The sequence below is a fragment of the Myotis lucifugus genome, unplaced genomic scaffold (assembly GCF_000147115.1).
Source record: "Myotis lucifugus unplaced genomic scaffold, Myoluc2.0 scaffold_292, whole genome shotgun sequence".
Classification (NCBI taxonomy): Eukaryota; Metazoa; Chordata; class Mammalia; order Chiroptera; family Vespertilionidae; genus Myotis; species Myotis lucifugus.
This window is the reverse complement of record NW_005871340.1, coordinates 876034-893823: the sequence shown is the minus strand read 5'-3', so window position 1 is coordinate 893823 and position 17790 is coordinate 876034. Positions and strand designations below refer to the sequence as shown.

Genomic DNA, 17790 nt, shown 5'->3' with positions numbered 1-17790 from the left:
AATTTTTTTATTTTTTTAATATATTTTATTGATTTTTTTACAGAGAGGAAGGGAGAGGGATAGAGAGTTAGAAACATCGATGAGAGAGAAACATTGATCAGCTGCCTCCTGCACACTCCCTACAGGGGATGTGCCCGCAACCAAGGTACATGCCCTTGACCGGAATCAAACCTGGGACCCTTGAGTTCGCAGGCTGATGCTCTATCCACTGAGCCAAACCAGTTAGGGCAAGACTATTGGGTAATTTTTGATGGATGTGTTCAACTTCAGATCTGTGTCCCCAGCCACACCACCCCCCATGGCCATCCAGTCAGTGCCAGGTGCTGCCCTGATGCCAGGGCCCCAAAGGCAATATATCCCCCTCCTGCCCACAAGCACCGAACAGCCTAGGAGGCAAGACAGACTCAATAGTGGGGCACAGAGAGATGGGAGCAGGGCTGCAGAGCCCACCCTCTGCTTGGGGGAGAAGTGGAATCTCCATGAGGGTATAAGACCCACTTGAGGGCAGGGACATCATGGCCATAAGGGCGTTGTGTGTGAGAAGGCTCGGGTCATGAGCCAGCAGGGAGCAGCAGGTAGGAGAACCTGTATAGACGAGAGGGGCACCTTTGACCATTGAAGCGAGGGACTTATGATCAGATTACTAGTAGATGCTGGAGAAGTAATGGGTCTTCCAGTCTAGAAAGAGTGTGAGTCCACCCCGTAGAGTCTGCACATATCATTCCCCATTCATATAGCAATGATAGCATTTTTTTTTTAAATTTAAGACAGAGCCACACTGAAATATAGGACAAACATACATGTGGGCAGGGGTAGGAGCACTGCTTGGGGCAGCAGCAGGGAAGGGCCGAGCTGCGGGTTGGGCTCCAGGTCTGCAATATGCTGAACCATCAGGAGGTGGGCTCTTAGGTGGTGATGAGAACAGAGTCACCTCCTCCGTGGAGGGAACCAAAGCCCGGCTCCGTGCTGAAAGCAACGCTCACGGCCTTTCGCTCAGACCACCACCAGGGCCTGGCTTGTGTGAAAGCTGTTTTCTAGGGGAGCCGATGGGAGCAGGGAGCCTCTCGCCCAGGCCACATGCCCACTGGCTCAGTGCGTGGACCTACCACACCCCTGCCCGGTCATGAGACAGAGCCCTGAATTGGCCACAAAGACTGGATCTGGGCTGGGGGTCTAGGGAAGGCACCCAGCAGACTGCTTGTCAGGGTGGGAAAGAGGAAACAGCTGCTCTGCATAGAATGAGAGGCTCCATCTTGCGTCTGAAGTTCCAGAGGCAGAAGAGAGAAGGTAGAGAAGCCATGTTTTAAAATATCATTGCTGTGCGATTTCCAGAATGAAACCCTGGGTCCTCAGGTTGAAAATATTGAGGATAGCCCTAGTCCGTGTGGCTCAGTGGATAGAGCATCGGCCTGCGGACCAAAGGGTCCCGGGTTCAATTCCAGTCAAGGGCACGTACCTTGGTTGCAGGCTCCTCCCCGGCCAGGGCCCTGGTCAGGGCACATGCAGGAGGGAACCAATCAATGAGTTTCTCTCACATCACTATTTCTTTCTGTCTTTCCCTCTCTCTCTAAAAATCAATGGAAAGATATTCTTGGATGAGGATTAAAAATAAATAAATAAAATTGAGTGTAGTCCATGGAAGTCGTGGTGACACTTCAGAAGTTCAAACTCAAGAGAAACCTGAAAAGCAACCCACGAGGAAAGGCAGATGGTTTGCAGACAGTTCTCCCGACAGCGACTTCTCTCAGCAACAAAGGTGCTTGGAGATGGGAAGGAAGTCTCTTCTGGAGCACCGAGGGGAGGGGACACTGTCCACCCAGAACTCCACGTGAGGGAGGAGAAGGATGCACAGTTTCCGACGTCCAGGAGTCGGGTCAGAAATCCGCAGCCTCCCTGCAAGGACAGCTGAGGGCCGCACTGTGAGAAACAAGTGAACCCAGGAGACGGCCGCCGGGAATGGAGCTCAGACACTGGGGCAGGTCTCTTAGGTCCAGGTCTTGAGGCCTGGGAGTGGGGTCTCCCTGGGAAGATGGAACGGGGGTGAGTGGGGGGGTGAATCTGGAAAAGAGGAGGCAGTTTATCAAGTTCTAATATCACATTTCATTTCGTTTCAAAACAGCATCACTTGTAAGAAATGCCCTGCTGTATATTCCATTAAGAAAGAGTAGATTTCCAAGATGGGGTATCTAGTAGGAGGCCCCACATAAAGCCAGGACACATTCAGTTTAAGAGCAAGCAAGACACGCCCCCACTAGGCACAGAGGGCAGCAGGTGTGCATCTCGACCTTGGCGTTGGGTCGACCAAGGGGCAAGAGCCTCCCTAGAGAATCTGACCTGTAGCCGGGCAGACGTGCAGCCAAATCCAGGGCGGCCCAGAAACCTCCGGCAGGGAGGTCAGTGGGACATGACCTTGAGTTGGTAGTGTCCCCAGGTGGCACGGAGGCGAATGCACCCGCTCTGTGAAAGAACTCAGCTCGGTCCAGGCTGACAGTGGTTGTTCGGTGCATCCTGGTTTCAGCCGGGAAGCTGGATGGGCCGGGGTGGGAGGTGGCGGTGGAAATGAAGCAGCCGGGCCTGGGATGAGACAAGCCTAGGAAAGCAACTGGTGTTCCCGTGACAGGGAGGGAGAAAGGGGACTCGGTTTCCAGGGTGAGCGGGGCCCTTGTTGGACCGGGGGCACATGTCACAAGCCGTGTGAAGGCCTGCTCCCTGCAGGCTCCTCGGAGATGATCAGAAGACAATCCCTGTGTGGGGGAGCGGAGGGCCAGGTGCGTGGCTCCGACTTACAGAGGATCCGGTCACTAGCACAAGCCACACCAGACCTGCTGAGGAGGGATCTCAGGGTGGGGATGGACATGTCTATTGGTCAGTCTAAAAGCCATTGTATTGGTTTCCTGTCGCTGCTATAAAAAAATTACCACAAGCCCTAGCCGATGTGGCTCAGAAGATAGAGCATCGGCCTGCGGACCAAAGGGTCCCAGGTTCGATTCCCGTCAAGGGCACATGCCCGGGTTGCGGGCTCAATCCCCAGTGGGGGGCCTGCAGGAGGCAGCCAAGCCATGATTCTCTCTCATCATTTCCTCTCTGAAATAAAAAATATATTTTAAAAAAAGTACCACACATTTCGTGGCTTCAAACAACACATATGTATTCTCTCTGAGCTCTGGAGGTCAGAGGTCACAGGCTCCTGCACCGAGGTGCTAGCAGTGCTGCTCCTGCTCAGGGAGCTGTTCCTCGCCTCTTCCAGTCCTGGCTGCCACGTCCCTGGCTCCTGGACGCAGCTCTCCCATCTCTGCTTCATCATCACATCATCTTCTCCTCCCGTGACCTTCCTGCTCCTTCTTCAAAGGATTGTGTTCCCATCTCAACGTCCCTCCCTGTCTCCCATCGCAAAGCCCCTTATGCCACGTAGGTAACACGCACAGCTTCCAGGGATCCGGATGTGGACATCCGGGGAGGCCACTCCGCAGCCTCCCACTGCCCCAGAGATGACTGATGTGCACCTTTGAGCAGGAACCCTGGGGAATAGGTAGCCTCACCCGGTGACTAGTTGGCAGGACACAGGCAAGTCTCCTGGTGCCACATCAGCTTTAAAGGAAGCCTGTGCCGCTGTCAGAGCGATTCCGGCACAGCCCCCGCTCTGTGACCCTGCAGGCCCCTTCGAAGGCACAGGAGGTTGTCCAGTCACCTTGTCTGTCACCTCCTTGTCCCCACACACCTCACAGGTACATGTGGGGCTCGGCCTAACCCCCTGGCTTAAGGTGAAGACTAGGGAATAACCTGCAGCGTTTCTCTCCCGTGTCCCAGCTGCCGTCAGCCAATCCAGCGGACTCGCGGCCAAGTTTGTCATCCACTGTCACATCCCTCAGTGGGGCTCGGACAAGTGTGAAGAGCAGCTTGAAGAGACCATCAAGAAATCCTGTCGGCAGCGGAGGACAAGAAGCTAAAGTCTGTGGCCTTCCCACCCTTCCCCAGTGGCAGGTAGGAGGGGCTTCTCTGGGGAGGGCGCGGGCGGGGAGGTTGAGTCCAGCCTTCTCCCTGGGAGCCAGTGCTCTCTCTCCACTTACACATCCACTCTGGCCATTGCAGCCATGACCAGAGGCTGCCAGCGCAGCAAGCGTGCTGACCAGGTAATAGGGCAAGAAGCCCAGCCTCCATCCTTCAGAACACTCGGAGAGAGGCGCTTTGGGGAGAAGCGAGAGGCAGAAAACACCAGGCTTTGAAGGCCTTGCTGCTCACGGGGATCCTGTGCTGCTTGGGGGTGGGGGGGGGGCAGGGAGGGCGGGAGGAAGGCCAGGAGGCCAAGGCTTTGACATGCACACCCAGAGAAATGAAAAGCTCTCACCCAGGGTTTGTTTTGGGGGTTAGAAGAGGTGAGGTCCCGTTTCTGTAAGTCACTGCTGCCGAAATGACATTCGCACATCTCTGTGTGTTGATGAGAGGAACCTTAAGTGCATGAAAAGGAACTATGAACACAAGCTTTTGAGCATCTATTTTTGCCCTTTAATAAACAATCTACCACGTAAACTGGTTTTGAGTGGCCTAATGAAACCTTTAGGTGCTGTTTTGAAGACCAGGTGTTTGAAATGCTAAATTGGTAGTGTTTTCAAAGCCAAGTTTGACCTAAGTCGGGCTACGTATTCAAGCCCAGGGCACCGCTCGCTGGTGTGCCCTATGATCTTGGCTAAAACCACTGTGCCCGAGTCAGCGTGGCACCTGTGAGGTGATGATATGGGCCCCCTGCTTCCCCCGCACACACACGCCCAGGCTGTCACTCTGACTGGCATCAAAGGAGATGGTGCGAGGACCAGCCTGCACGTGGTTAGACCCCATGCGATGGCAGTCAGGGCCCGGGGCCAAGATAAGAAGGGCCCGCTTCGCCCCCGCCCTGAGCTGTCGGCCAACGTGACACCGGCTCTTCTTTTCCTCCGGCACAGAAACTGCTTCCCCAAACAGACGGCCGCTCAGGTGACCCTCAAAGCCATCTCGGCCCACTTTGACGACTCGAGCGCGTCCTCGCTGAAGAACGTCTACTTCCTGCTCTTCGACAGCGAGAGCATCGGCATCTACGTGCAGGAGATGGCCAAGCTCGACACCAAGTAGCCCCGCGGCTGCACTTGCCAACAGGAGCTGCCGGAGGATCGGTCGCAGGAGCAGGTTTTATTTTTTAAACGGAGAGAGGAAGGGAGCGTTGGGCGGCTGAAGGGAAGTGGGTGGCAGAGGCTTCGGGAGCAGGTCCCGCCCACGGAAGGAGCCTCTGCGTTTTATATTCTCGTTAAAAAGAGCCTCAGTCCTAAAAACCAGGTTTCCACGAGGGGTTCTTTCCATGTGTTTTCTTCCTGTTGTTTTAGAACTTTTTGAAAAAAAACAGACTTCATTTTAGATTTATAGCATTGACTTTTACACACACCGAGAAAATCCTTTCAAAACTCTTGTCTTCTGTTTCTCCTTTTGCAAGGGAGGAGGGCGTACAAGGGGCCCGGGCTCTGCTCAGAGGCTCTGTGCTCCGTGATGGAGGAGAACATTAGAAAGGCCTCTCACTGGTGCTTTCTCTTTCTTAGTGCCCCCGCCCGCCCCTATATCTGTAACTACTACTAAAAAGGATTTACTTCAGGCTGTTTTCTGTTTTGTTTTGTTTTTTAAAGAAAAAGAAAATGAAAGGACAAAAAAAATAAAAGATTCAGTGTCTTTCTTACAACATATTCTTTTATTGCAACATTTTCCTGTTTGGAAAACTGTCCCCATGGGTGTGGGCACGTCTAGAATGTTATAAACAGAACGAGGCCTGTCTCCAACGGGCTTTGACTCCACCATGCTAGGTAGGCCCCAGGTCAGACAGCACGGAATGGCCTGCTTCTCAGGCATCGGGTCCTGCTTCCAGAAGGGGGGCCTCGTTGGCCTTGGTCCATAGGAACTCAGCCCTGGGCGATGCCCCAGTGGGGAAGCCATGCTTGGGGGAGAGGCACATGTCTCATCAGCCCAGGCCGCAGCCCAGACGGGGTGGAGTGGGAGCCCCCGTGAGGCTGGTGTCCAAGGACTCTGGCCAGGTACCCAGGGGCCACATCAAAGGGAAGCAGGGAGGGGCCGGCTGGGCGGGGCCAGAACCTGAGTTTATTCGGATGAACTGATCATCCACTTCTGCTGTCGCGTGAACTTGCGGGGTCCAAAATAGGCTCCTCCAGACTGACGTTCTCTCCCAAGTGGAGGAGTCAGTGTAGCCTTAACATAGCTGCTGGCAGGCATCCTCACTACAAGGCCAGGTCTCCAGGTCAGTGACGTTCGGGTTGGCCAAGAAACCAGAAGCACAAAACCACAGAGGAGTGTTTTCCCTTGTAAATTTGCCGTGACAGCAGCCTGGAAGCACACAGGGCTCATCTGCTCCCTGGATGTTCACCGATGGGGACCCACCCAAAGGGCGCGTAGCTCGGCTGCCCCCCCTTAAACACCTCCAGCAGCTGGCAGGCCAGGTCTCGGTCTTAACTTCCCTGAGCTCCGTAAAAACTCACTGTTAGCATGGACTGACCAACAGGGAAATTTTTATCTCTTTCTTCTTAAGTATAACCTATGATATGTAATCATAGGATATATGGTATAAAAATTGAAATATAGAAAGTTTTGTTAAGATTAAAGACTATAGGGACTAACCGTTTAAAATCAGCCTCCTACTGACAACTGGAGTATTGCAGGATGTGTGGGCTTCCCCACCCTCTGAATGACAGGCAAGACGGGTACAGACCCCCTTCCTTAGCTGGTCTCACTTGGCAGGTCCTCCTTCCTGCCCTGCAGACAGGAAGCCAGCCCTCAGGAGACCCAGCGCCCGCACATGCACACACATCCAAGGGGAGCCTGTTACGCGCGCAGAAGGCTGGCTTCGCACTCCCAGGACCCAGTGAAGCATTCGGCCTTGCCAAACCCAGAAAGAATCCTCTAGGGGGTGTCTTTTTAGTCTCTTTCTCTCTCGCTCTCTCCTTCTCTCTCTCTCTCTCTCTCTCTCTCTCTCTCTCTCCCTCTCCTTCTCTCTCTCTCTCCTCTCCATTTTTGCTTTTCTGTAAGTTGTGTTTCTGATGAGTACATCAGTGGCATCTTACTCCAGAAAGAGTGCCCTTTGACAGCTGTCAGGCGGGTACCACTTGTCAGGCAATCCGTTCCCAGGTGTCGGTGGTACCTCGTCTCCCGCCCAGCCTCCTCCTCAGGGTGGAGACTGCCGCATGGTTTTCCAGCTCGTGGAGACGAACAGGTCCCGGCTCTTGGCCAGCCGAACCATGAAGCGCCCCACATAGAAGCCGCTGATCTGGCCCACGCCGTCATTTCTCCCCATGGCCAAGAGGAACGTCAGCGCACCTGTGGGGAGAAGCACAAGCCAGAGTCCTGCTCACCATCTGTGGCGGGCAAGTCCCAGATTTATTTATTAATTACAAATTATTAAAGCGTTCTAGGGAGCGTTTCTGTCTCCGGCTTTAAAAGTTTGTCCTAGCCCTGGCCGTTGGGGTTGGACGTCGCCTTGTGCACCGAAAGGTTGCCTGTTCAATTCCTGGTCAGGGTACTTGCTGGGCTTTCGGGCTCAGTGCCTGGTAGGGTGAGTGCAGGAGGCAGCCAATCGATGTTTTGCTCTCATATTGATGTTTCTTTCTCTCTCTCCCTCTCCCATAATTAATAAAAAAAAATTTTTTTTTTAAAGTTGGTACTAGTGGTCATTCATCTCAAAGACTTTCACCATGTCTAACCCCTACTCTCTTAAAACTGTGAAGCAAAAGTTGCCCTGGCTGGTTTGGTTCAGTGGATAGAGCGTGGGCCTGTGAACTGAAGGGTCCCAGGTATGATTCCAGTCAAGGGCACATGCCTGGGTTGCGGGCTCGATCCCCAGTAGGGGGCGTGCAGGAGGCAGCCAATCAATGATTCTCTCTCGTTGATGTTTCTATCTCTCCCTCTCCCTTCCTCTCTGAAATCAATAAAAATATTTTTTTTAAAAAACTGTGAAGCACATGGGACTCCCTCACCTGGTTTATAGGCCTTGAAGGGCCTCTGTTTCATGGAGTTGACGATATTGGCCACGGCGATGTTGGCGTGGAGGCCAGCATGATAGGCCATCTTGGGCTCCTTCACGTCGGCACAGTCGCCGATGGCGTAGATGTGGCTGTAGCCCTCCACCTGGAGGTACTCGTTCACCTTCAGGGCACCATTGCTGGCCAGTACACTATCTGCCAGGCAAAACCAACAGGAAACCAAAACCCTAAGCTGCCATGTTAAGTGGCCCCCAGAGCACAGAGAAGATGAGCTCTGGTGCCGGTCAAGCCACCGCAAGAGGCACAATCTCCGGTGGCGAGCCGCCCACCCAGTTTATTTCTGCTTGAAGCCCCCCCGTACCCCCTCAGAACTCCTCCTGCAGAGGCAAGGGTACCACTCCAGCATGGAAACTGGTCAGAAAGGCAGCAAGGGTCATTTTCTGTGCTGTGCGTGACTCTGTACGTTACCATGGTTAACACAGTGCTTACGTTCACAACTTGGTCAAGTCTTGAATTTTCTTTTGAATGTGGATCAGATTTTTAAAATAAATACAAGGCTTTAATAAATGATAAACTTTTCATTTTAAGGGACTTAAAAGTTTATCTTTGAAATATATCATTAGGACAATTGGGTGTTAAGTTTTGGGCTCTCTGTCCATTAACCCTCAGTTCCACCCACATGCCTGGCCTGGACTAGCTTCCTTCCTCTGGGATGGGATAAGTCTTCCCTGCAGGCACAGAGGAGGAGCTCCCCGGGCAGGAATGGGACTCAGGCATACATGAGGGGAACCTGAGGACACAGCAGCATGGGGCCTGACAAGGAGCCACTGAGTCTCCATTCACACATGGAGGCAGGAGTCCACCTGCTCCATGTTTCCGTCAGCTCGATGGTCCAATATTGAGCTCTAAGGACACGAAGCCACAATATTGCCCCCGCTCCCCAAATGGTCAGGGTTTGGGGAGAGCAGCACACCTGGGAAGAGAGAAAGGCCTGACCCCAGGATTTCCTCTGCATCCGTGATCCAAGGACAGGAACAGAAAGCAGATCTTTTCAGCTCTCTGAAACCTGTTCTCATCTCTTGCTGCTTGGGGGCGGGCCCCGATTTTGGAAAAGTCTCGTCACCTTGCACATCTTGGGCTAAGTCATCATTATCACAGCTGAGGAAAGGACAGCAAGAGTGAACCTGAACTTAAATTTAAAGTTTGATGCCACCATTCAGATGAGAGAAAAGAGCTGCTGGGATGGAGGGGAAAGGTAGGGAGGGGGTGCCGATTCCCGGGGGAAAGGCCTGAGGCGCCTTGGACGCTGGGCAGTGAGGAGGCAACCTGAGGAGTGGACAGTGGCTCTGCCACCTGCTTACCAAAGGCACGGTGGTAGGCAAAGCTGTTGATCTTGATACCGTTGCAGACAATCACCAGGTTGGTGGCCACCTCAGTGCCTTTGTCCGTCTGCACACTGATGCACTCGCGATACTCATTGAAAGGCAACTCCGCCATGTTGCTCACCCGCTCACCTGTCAAGGGAGGTCTGTGACCAGGAGGCTGGCAGAGGGTGGACAAGGCTGGTCCACGCCAAAGCTGACCCGGGGAAGTCTGGAGACCCCTGAAGGCCCCAGGAAAGGCCTGGATGCTGTGGCCCAAGTAGGCAATGATTCCACTCCCCCTTCCCGCCCTGCTCCTCTCCCAGTCCACCTGCTACCCCCACAAGCACAATCTGGACACCAGGCCCCAAGGGATACGATGGGAGGAAAGTGCCAAGAAGCAATTTGAGGCCGAGTTTCCCAAGTTCTGGGAAAAGCTATTTGAGGAAGACCTCCAACATGCCTCCCCGACTGTGAGCTGTGCCACCCTGCTCAGGCAGCACAGGCCCTCAGACACACCGACAAAGGTGAAGCCACTACCTAAAAGTAGAGGTGATCACAGTACTGCCAGGAGCAAGGAGACAAGAGCCAGCCTGGGCTTCATAGAGCAGACACCCCCCTCCCTGAAGAAAACAAAGAGGCTGAGCCCCACGATTTGTGGAGGACACCCCTGGGGTTAGAGCCCCACTCGCTAGCTGCTGGGTGGTTCTCTTCCCTCTTGCTCTGGACAAAAGCCACACTCCTCACCACCCTCAAGATACAAACCAAAAAACCTATTCTCTCCACCACAGAGACATCATAATTCAGGTCAAATCCTTAGATGGTTTTTTTAAAATCATTCAACAAATAGGTACCATCTGCACTTTGTCCAAACCAATAGCCAGGACAGTGCTGGTCCGTGACATGAAATCCCGTAAGTACGAGGGCCTGTGCCCTGCCGAGGGCAGACACAACCTCCGGCTGGACATCAGGGCTCAAATGGGCTTCGATGCTCAACCCCAGGACTCAGAGACGGTGGCCACCCTCTAGCTGGGGGCAGTGACCAAGCCTCGAGCCCAGTCTCCCTGGGCCAGGGAGAGGGCAGGGCAAGGGGAACGGCACGTACTCAGCAGCAGCTGCACGCCTTTCTGGAGCAGGATCTCCTTCGCCTCCTGCCGGACACAGGGCAGGAGCTCCTTGTCAGCCAGGGCCATTTGGGAGTGAATAAGAGTGACCTGGGGACAAAGGACCATAGGACAGAGGAGCCACTGAGCCTCCTGCACACAATAAGAGGCTTAAAAACACCCAGTCTGCCTTCCCCTCTCCCACCCCTACCTCAGGTCACAGGTTTGGGAACTGGGGCCCAAGTGAAGCAATTTGCCCAACACTGGAACCAGCTCACGGCAAGCTGGGCTGGAGCCCACGTCTCCCGGTCCAGGACTCTCAGAATGGGCCAGCACGCCACAACCACACAGAGCGCCACTTGGAAAATCATTTCGAACATCCTTGGGCACTTATGGTCATACCGTCTATATACAAGCCATTGACATTGTACCTGTATGTCAACCTGACATTGACATTAAAGCTGGTTCTAAAACTAGCACTTCTGCCATGCGGGTCAGCACAGGGAAGCAAGAGGCAGCCTGGAATGGTGTTCAAAGCCTGGACTTTGGAATCAGACTGCCTGGGTTGAAATCCCATCTTGGATACTCACTCAGACACTGCCTGACAACTCAGTAAGACAGATCGCAGGGGGCAGGGGTCGGGGGTTAAGGGGGTCAATGGGGCAAAAAAAAAACCCCAAAGGGGATATCTGTAATACTTTCGACAATAAAGATAAATTTAAGCCCTAGCCGATTTGGCTCAGTGGATAGAGCGTCAGCCTGCAGACTGAAGGTCCGCAGGTTAGATTCTGGTCAAGGGCACGTGCCCGGGTTGCGGGCTCCATCCTCAGTACGGGGCGTGCAGGAGGCAGTCAATTAGTGATTCTCTCATCATTGATGTTTCTCTCTCTCTCTCTCCCCCTTTCTTTCTGAAATCAATAAATATATATATATTTTTAAAAGATAAACTTTAAAAAAGAAATGTAATGACGAAATGAGCATGTGTGTATAAAGCACATATTACTCTTACGTGTCTACTGATCATAAACATACGGAAGTTTTCCTGAGTTACTTCCTACTTCAGACGGGTCTTTACCCCATAAATCAAAATTAATGAACTTTTACATCAATTATTCATAATAATTTCCAACAATTTGTCAGAGAACAACTGTATAATTAAATTAGTCCATATTGATCTCACTTTTCAAAACCAACGTGCCTTTCCCTCGGGAACGAGAAGCAGCCACAGGCTCCATGCGGCTCTCAGCTGATCAGGCATCAGCTGCAAGCGTGCTCTTGCCTCCGTAATTACCAATCATCACTCAGCCCTCAGCTGAGCCTTCGCAGCTGCCAGGATGTGTGTTTTCTCTCCAGGGTGCCAGCCAGATGCTCTATCCCTCCATCATTCAAAGGGAACAGGGCCACCCTCCGTGGGCAGAAGGCAGTGCCGGCCAGTCCTTAGTGCGGGGCTGCACCGCAGGCTCCCCCATGGGGCTGTCCAGGGCAAGGGCTACCGTCTCTTAAAGACCAAAAACCAACTAAAGGTGCTTTTGACCAAGCTAGTTGTCAGCAAAATGAGGCAAAGTCTACGTTCAGGTCACAAAGCTGGGACATAGAGGGGACACAGGAGTTAATGTTCTGTAAGGAGTCTCCCCTGGCCTTGATTCTCCCGGTAGGACCAGAAGGCAGGACCCCTCACTGAACTAGGACACATCCTGGCTGTCCAGAAAAAATTCCGTCAGAAAGGCACTTCAGGGGATCCCTCAGTGCAGGGAGCAGTAGACGGGAAACACGGGCTCCCACTGTGTGTTGGGGAGCTCCGCCTCCCAGGCCTTGAGCAAATTCCTGATTTTCCTTCGACAACACAGAAAGAAGCCGGCCACGGAGAGCTCAGAGCCACGGCCGCCTGCCCACCTCTTTCTCCGGGTACTCGGTTTTAATCTCCGCTGCCATCTCCACTCCAGCAGAGCCTCCGCCCACCACCACGATGGACTGTGAGCACTGGACCTGGAGCAGAAGCAAATGTGAAAACACCCTCAAGTTCACCCTGCCTCAAGGGGCAGCACTGGGGCGGGGGGGTGGGAGGTCCTTGCCAAAAGAGTAGGAACTCCTTCCAAACGTGAGGTCTAACACTTGCTGGGTGTCTCCCTGCGTTTTCCCATCTGATTCTCACAACAGCCCCAAGAGGCAGGTCTCACCCTGCCCACCCTTCAGATGACCATGGCCCAGGTCTGTCTGAGCTCAAAGCCGGGCTCCTAACCTCTACACTAGTGTCTTTTCTCCCGGCTTCTCAGAAGCTGTGCAGAGAGCGAAGACCTGGCCGAGCCATGCAGCAGCACTCACCCTGAGACCCTTCCCTGGTCCCCACTCCTCATCACTTCCCAGGGGATAGAGCCACCCACCCGGCTCTCAGGACTGCTGTGAGCGCTGGCTGCGGGCATGGATCCAAGCCTGCTCTATACATCACAAGGCCTGTGCAACCAGGAGCCCTGAGAGAGGAGGTGGGGTCCCCAATCGCTACATGAGCAGGTCTGAGTGCTCATGTCCAGACACTGATGACAGATCCAAAGGTCTCCTCCCAGGAGTCTCTCTAATAACTCTCCATCTTTGCAGCCACTGTCACAGCCCTGAACACCCCCTAAGGGTCTCCCTGCTGTCCCCCACAAGTTGTTCTGCTCTCCGGGGGCCACCCAGTCTGCGCCCCCTGCCCTGCCCGGGGCCAGGAGCGCTCACCTGCTTCACCATGTTCTCGTAGGCCTGAATGGCCTCCTGCTGGCTGACAACCTGGTTCAACTTGCCGGGGAAGAAGCCAGTGCTGCCCGTGGCCAGGATAAGATGCGAGAAGGGCAGTGCCTGCGAGGGGCAAGGAAAAGAAAGGTGAGGGCAGGCCTGGGCTCTTCATCCAACCCCAGGCCCACGGGTACTGAGCCCTCTGAGGCAGCCCTCCTTGGAGGGGAGCAAAACCATCACGTGGTTAAGCTGAGGGGTGGTGCTAGAACCCAGTAGAACCTAAAGAAGCAGACTTGCCTCCTGCCAGAGCCCCCAGCACGAAAATGAGAGGGCTGAGCTCCCCACGGGGGGGGGCGGGGGGGGCAGGTAAGCTGGAAACAGGAAACTGCATGCGGGGAATAAGCAGGATTCCAGCGTCCATGTGGAATTAGTTTAGACTCCCCTAGGTATTTTAGAAGAAATTGCCCCCTGCACCCCCAAAACAAAGGAAAGCGGGGAGGGAGGAGATCCTGCTTGGAGCCTAAATAGATCAAGTTGACAAAACCAGTGCTGCTCTGATGGGAGGAGGACGGGGGTCTGTGTTCCCATGGACCTTCATGGACCCTCTAGGGCTCTGAACAGTCTGGCCCGAAACCACAGAACAAGGCAATTCTCAGCAATCTTTCCAACCGAGAGATTCCCGGCCCTAAAATTAATCCAAGTGGGATTGATTCACACAAAATCGAAGACTCACTGAGGACAGAAATGGCGTCCCCTTTTTGCAATTCCCCTTTAGCTTTGGATAGAGTAGAGGGCAAGGCTAGAGGTGACCCTCAACATGACGGCTGGGCTGGTGGCAGCTCGTGGGTGGAGCTCACATCACTGCGGGTGTACACCGGGCGCCGAGCTACTACCCGGCTGAGTATCTTCCTGGCTGTGGGATCCCGGGAGAGCCACTGATCCCCACGTGACAGGAGGCGACACCACCTCCCCAAGTCATGGCGGGCATCACAGGAGACCACGTAAAGCTTAGGACAGTGCCCGGGGTACAGGAAAGACTCAGGAAATGTCTGCCCCCACACTCGTGGCTGCTGTCGTCAGGCCTCTGCTTACGAGGAAGCTGCTCTCAGCACCAGGCAGGGCTGGGGGCCAGAGGCCTCTCCCCCCCCGGCCCCCCGTGAGGCCTGCCAGGTAGACCTGCCAGGTCCCCCACCAGCAGCCGTCAGCCCTGCTCACCTCGCCATCCTCCAGCAGCACCGTCTGATTCTTCAGATCGATCTCAACCACCACGCCCTGCCGGAAGCTATTCTTGAAGCTCTTCGAGTAAGAGATGAATGTCTTTTTGGCAAACCCTGGGGAGCGGACAGAGGAGGTCACAGTGTAAAACTGGGCTGCCCACAGGAGACAGAATAACCCAGAACCTCTCCTGAACTGCATACCAACAGGGGTGCCCCTGACCAAACATCTGGGCCAGTGGTATACCCAGGGGATCCACCCACCCCCAAAGTGCCAGTCTGGGCCCCGGGGCCTCAGAGAAGCTCAAGCTCTTACTCTAGGCCTTGATATGGTAGCTGCTTAAGGCCAATGACCTTTAGATTCTCCAGAATTTGTCTAGCGGTTGAATAGAGGTACCTTGCCTGAAGTCGAGAAAACCACGCCCAGACCCACTGCGTGATAAGACCCAGAAAGCCCCGGAAAGGAGCCGTTACCGCTCTCCACGGAGGCCCGCAGGGCGGCCACATTGTGGTGGAAGGAGTCCTTCATGTCCACCAGCGTGAAGGAGATGTTCAGCGCCTGCAGCTGGCCAGCGGCCGTGATCCCGCCAAAGCCCCCGCCGACGATCACCACGTGCACACCTCTCGCTTCCATGGAGACCTGGGACCCCATCTCGAGCCGCCACTGCAGGGACAGAAGGAGAGACCACATGGGAGTCAGGGGCAGTTCAAGGCTGGGAGGGCAGGGTGAGCCCACAGCAAGAAGGGCCTCAAATGCCGAGACGTGACCTTTTTAATTTATGTCATCATTAAGATTTTAATTGTGCCCTAACCAGTTTGGCTCAGTGGATAGAGCGTCAGCCTGCGGACTCAAGGGTCCCAGGTTCGATTCTGGTCAAGGGCATGTACCTTGGTTGCAGGCACATCCCCAGTAGGAGGTGTGCAGGAGGCAGCTGATCGGTGTTTCTCTCTCATCTATTTTTCTAACTCTCTATCCCTCTCCCTTCCCCTCTGTAAAAAAATCAATAAAATATATATATTTTTTAAAAAGATTTTAATTGTAAAATCTGAATTCCAGAGGCACAGGGGTATCACTGTTCCATCCCATCGCCCAACCACCCAGTTCCATTCTCCACTGCACCCACGTTACCAAGTTGCTATGAATCCTTCAGAGGTGTTCTGTGTACCTGCAATCGTAATTGTTTCTGCACACATTAAACTATCCTGCAGTTTCCCCACTCAATATATCTGCTCACTCGTCAACATAACCTAAATGAGCTCCTGCTCTGTGATGTGCCCTGTGCCGTGGATCCTGGGGTCAGAGACAGACAGACAGATGTGGCCCCTGCCCTTGTAAAGGAGGGGCTCACAAACCGCAGGGCCGGGAGGAGGATGCGGACCTGGGAAGCTGGTCAGGTGCACCTTTCTATGGTGGGCACACCTGTGGGGACCTGCAGGCACGGGCCACATCAAAGGAACGAAATAAAATTCTTAAGCCCCAAGCTAAGCAATCACTCTGACCAGATTCTGCCCACTCACAGGCCACCAGCTTGAGCCCCAGGTCTAAGGAGATGAATGGGCAGGTTTTGACCATCAACCTGCAAAATAGGATGCAGTGTGACTGAGGCCGTGACGGTGGGGCGGGGAGGAGAGGCCTGCAGTGGGAGGTCATTCCCCGAGCATTCTGGGACAGTGGATGTCCACCAGGACTGCTGGGCAGCCTCCCCAGGAGACATGGGGCAAGGAGAGACGTCTGCTGTGAGAAGAAACAGTGCTGGTTAAAGACTGAGAAGGAATGCCCGCCGGTAAGGACGGTAGGCAGCAGTGCTGGTCGTGTGAGCTCCAGTGAGGGGGAGGGAGGAGCAAGCACCTGCTTGATGCCAGGGACAGTGTCTGCAGAGGGTGGAGGGCCAGGACTGCAGGCCACCTGTGCCCCAGGCCCACACTCACACCTGGACTGGTGCAGCCGGACCAGGGTCCAGCAGACTGAGCAAACCTTGGTTGAGTTCCTGAGGAGCTGAAATTCAAAAACCCTTGGCCCAGAGCATGACAGTGGAGGACGTCTGAGGCAGAGGACAGCCTTGGGCTGAGTCAGCACAGAGGGAGAAGGAAGAGGTGGCGAAGCTTGCCTGGGTGCCCCGGCCAGCCTGAGAGGCAATCTACCAGGCTCACCCTCCAAAGAGCCCGGGTCACCTGGCGCATCGCAGAGTCTGTCCCTTTCGAGGGCTGAGAAGCTGGCCTGGGGCTGCAGTCAGAGGCCTTACCCCAGGCCAGCTTAACCCCAGAGAAGGCTGCTCATGGTGCAGGGCCCCAGGGCTCTCCAGTGTGGGAGCCCAGCTACCTGGGGAGCGATCTTGACTGCAGCTGAGAGCCTGAGAGCAGTGAGGGTTGTTGGGAGATGCTGGCTCGAGGCGACAGGCAGTCACACCTCCTCCTGGCCTGTGCCAGGCTCTAAGGAGAGGCAGAAATAAAGCAGGCTGCCAGGAGAGACAGTGAAGGATGGCGAAGCTGGCGTGCACAGAAAGCAGCGAGAGGCCCAACAGCGGCTGCGGGCATCAGGGATGGCGGTTCACAGTGGGCGCGGCAGGGGGTGGCAAGGAGGAGGAAGTGGACTCGGGTCAACCTTGAAGGGCAGACAGCATGCCGCCCAAAGGCTTGATGGGGAAGCGTGTTCCAGCCGGCCTGGGGCCCTCTCAGGCAGCACCCCAGCAGCTGGAAGACTACCCCACTGTCCTGCATCCTGTGTGGCCTGGGCACAACCCCTGCCCCCCTGGCCTCCATTTACCCCCTGTAATGTGAGGGGGCATCCTAAGATGTCCTTGCACACATAGGTTTCCAAGACATGGTGGCCCCCAAAATGGTCCCCACACTTATAGAGGCAGCTTATGGTTGGAGCTCCAGGCACTGTTCTTGTTGGTATTCAAATGTCCACTGCCTAATTTCTCCCCTGGAGGAGGAAGAATCTGGTGGGGGAGAGAGAACCTGGTAAGGGAGGGAGAACCTGATGGGGGAGGGAGAACCTGGTAAGAGAGGGAGAAGCTGGTAAGGGTGGAGTACTGATGAAGGAGGGAGAACCTGGTAGGGGAGGAATAAGCTGGTGGGGCAGGGAGAACCTGGTGGGGGAGGGAGAACATGGTAAGAGTGGGAGTACCTGATGAAGGAGGGAGAACCTGGTAGGGGAGGAATAAGCTAGTGGGGCAGGGAGAATCTGATGGGGGAGGGAGAAGCTGGAGGAGGGAGAAGCTGGTGGGGAGGGAGAAGCTGGTGGGGGAGGGAGAACATGGTAAGAGTGGGAGTACCTGATGAAGGAGGGAGAACCTGGTAGGGGAGGAATAAGCTGGTGGGGCAGGGAGAAGCTGGTGGAGGAGGAAGAAGCTGGTGGAGGAGGGAGAAGCTGGTGGAGGAGGGAGAAGCTGGTGGG

At 54.6% G+C, this 17790-nt stretch overlaps 2 protein-coding genes across 3 annotated transcripts in view; one reads left to right on the top strand and one right to left on the bottom strand.

Moving 5' to 3' along the window:
• Window positions 1-5582, top strand: part of LOC102439458 (core histone macro-H2A.2) — a 43538-nt gene extending 37956 nt beyond the window's left edge. The window contains 3 exon segments of the mRNA XM_014465407.2: window positions 3808-3915; window positions 3918-3981; window positions 4938-5582. Of these exon segments, the coding sequence (XP_014320893.1) occupies window positions 3808-3915; window positions 3918-3981; window positions 4938-5103 (338 nt within the window). The 3' untranslated portion in view covers window positions 5104-5582.
• Window positions 5583-5688: 106 nt separating this feature from the next.
• AIFM2 (apoptosis inducing factor, mitochondria associated 2) lies at window positions 5689-15071 on the bottom strand. Of its 2 annotated transcripts, XM_023763600.1 has the most exons (8): window positions 14865-15070; window positions 14392-14507; window positions 13180-13299; window positions 12361-12453; window positions 10470-10578; window positions 9365-9517; window positions 7998-8198; window positions 5689-7341 (listed from the first exon to the last, which is right to left on the bottom strand). In XM_023763600.1, the coding sequence occupies exons 1-8, from the start codon at window positions 15040-15042 to the stop codon at window positions 7190-7192; spliced, it is 1122 nt and encodes a 373-aa protein (XP_023619368.1). In that variant the 5' UTR covers window positions 15043-15070; the 3' UTR covers window positions 5689-7189. The 2 variants fall into 2 exon arrangements, with proteins under 2 accessions (XP_023619368.1, XP_023619369.1); XM_023763601.1 differs by lacking the exon at window positions 12361-12453 and having other exon boundaries at window positions 14865-15071.
• Between the last annotated feature and the right edge of the window lie 2719 nt (window positions 15072-17790).